At 39.8% G+C, this 591-nt stretch overlaps 1 protein-coding gene across 1 annotated transcript in view; it reads left to right on the forward strand.

Moving 5' to 3' along the window:
* Positions 1–591, forward strand: part of LOC119592467 (28S ribosomal protein S15, mitochondrial-like) — a gene marked incomplete at its 5' end in the record, with an annotated part of 6,743 nt that overhangs the window by 5,853 nt on the left and 299 nt on the right. Inside the window, 1 exon segment of the mRNA XM_037941292.1 lies at positions 335–591. Coding sequence (XP_037797220.1) covers positions 335–563 — 229 coding nt within the window.

The following is a 591-nucleotide window of genomic DNA, read 5'->3' on the forward strand; positions in this document are numbered from 1 at the left end:
TAAAGAGTTCAATATATATAATGATACAATTATATAGTTATCCTTGTTTAAAATGATGTCTAAGGTAATCTTTCTTATAGGCAGTAGCAATAGTAGTCTTTTTTGGGTTTTTCTTCTACCCGTGATCTGTGATCAGGCATAGACTTTTCTTGTTACTGCAAGAGATACTTTACCCCCATTTATTTTCTTTGCTATCTGTCATAAAATCCTAATTTGCACCTAATTTTAATATCCATAATATGACCTTGCTTATCCTCCATAATATAACTACATAACTTCCTTAGAATGACCCTCCTTTGTATAGTAACTCCAACTTCGTGCACTTCCATTACAGGTACTACCGGTGGGTCACAAGAAAGGCATCACTGAAGAAGCTGGTCCGTATGCGCAAGAGAGAGATCGTTCACAAGAGACTTAATGAATATAAGGAGACATTGGAGTCCCAGAAGGAGCCATTCCTCAAGGAGAAGGCAGAGACCTTGAAATGGATTGCAGAGACTGAGAAAAGCCTCGGACTCCCTGTTAGCGTGACCGTTCCCGAGGCGGCTTCATCTTCTGCATAATGGGAATTGGGGATGATGGCTTTTGGCT

Source organism: Penaeus monodon, chromosome 30 (genome assembly GCF_015228065.2).
Source record: "Penaeus monodon isolate SGIC_2016 chromosome 30, NSTDA_Pmon_1, whole genome shotgun sequence".
NCBI classification, from domain to species: domain Eukaryota; kingdom Metazoa; phylum Arthropoda; class Malacostraca; order Decapoda; family Penaeidae; genus Penaeus; species Penaeus monodon.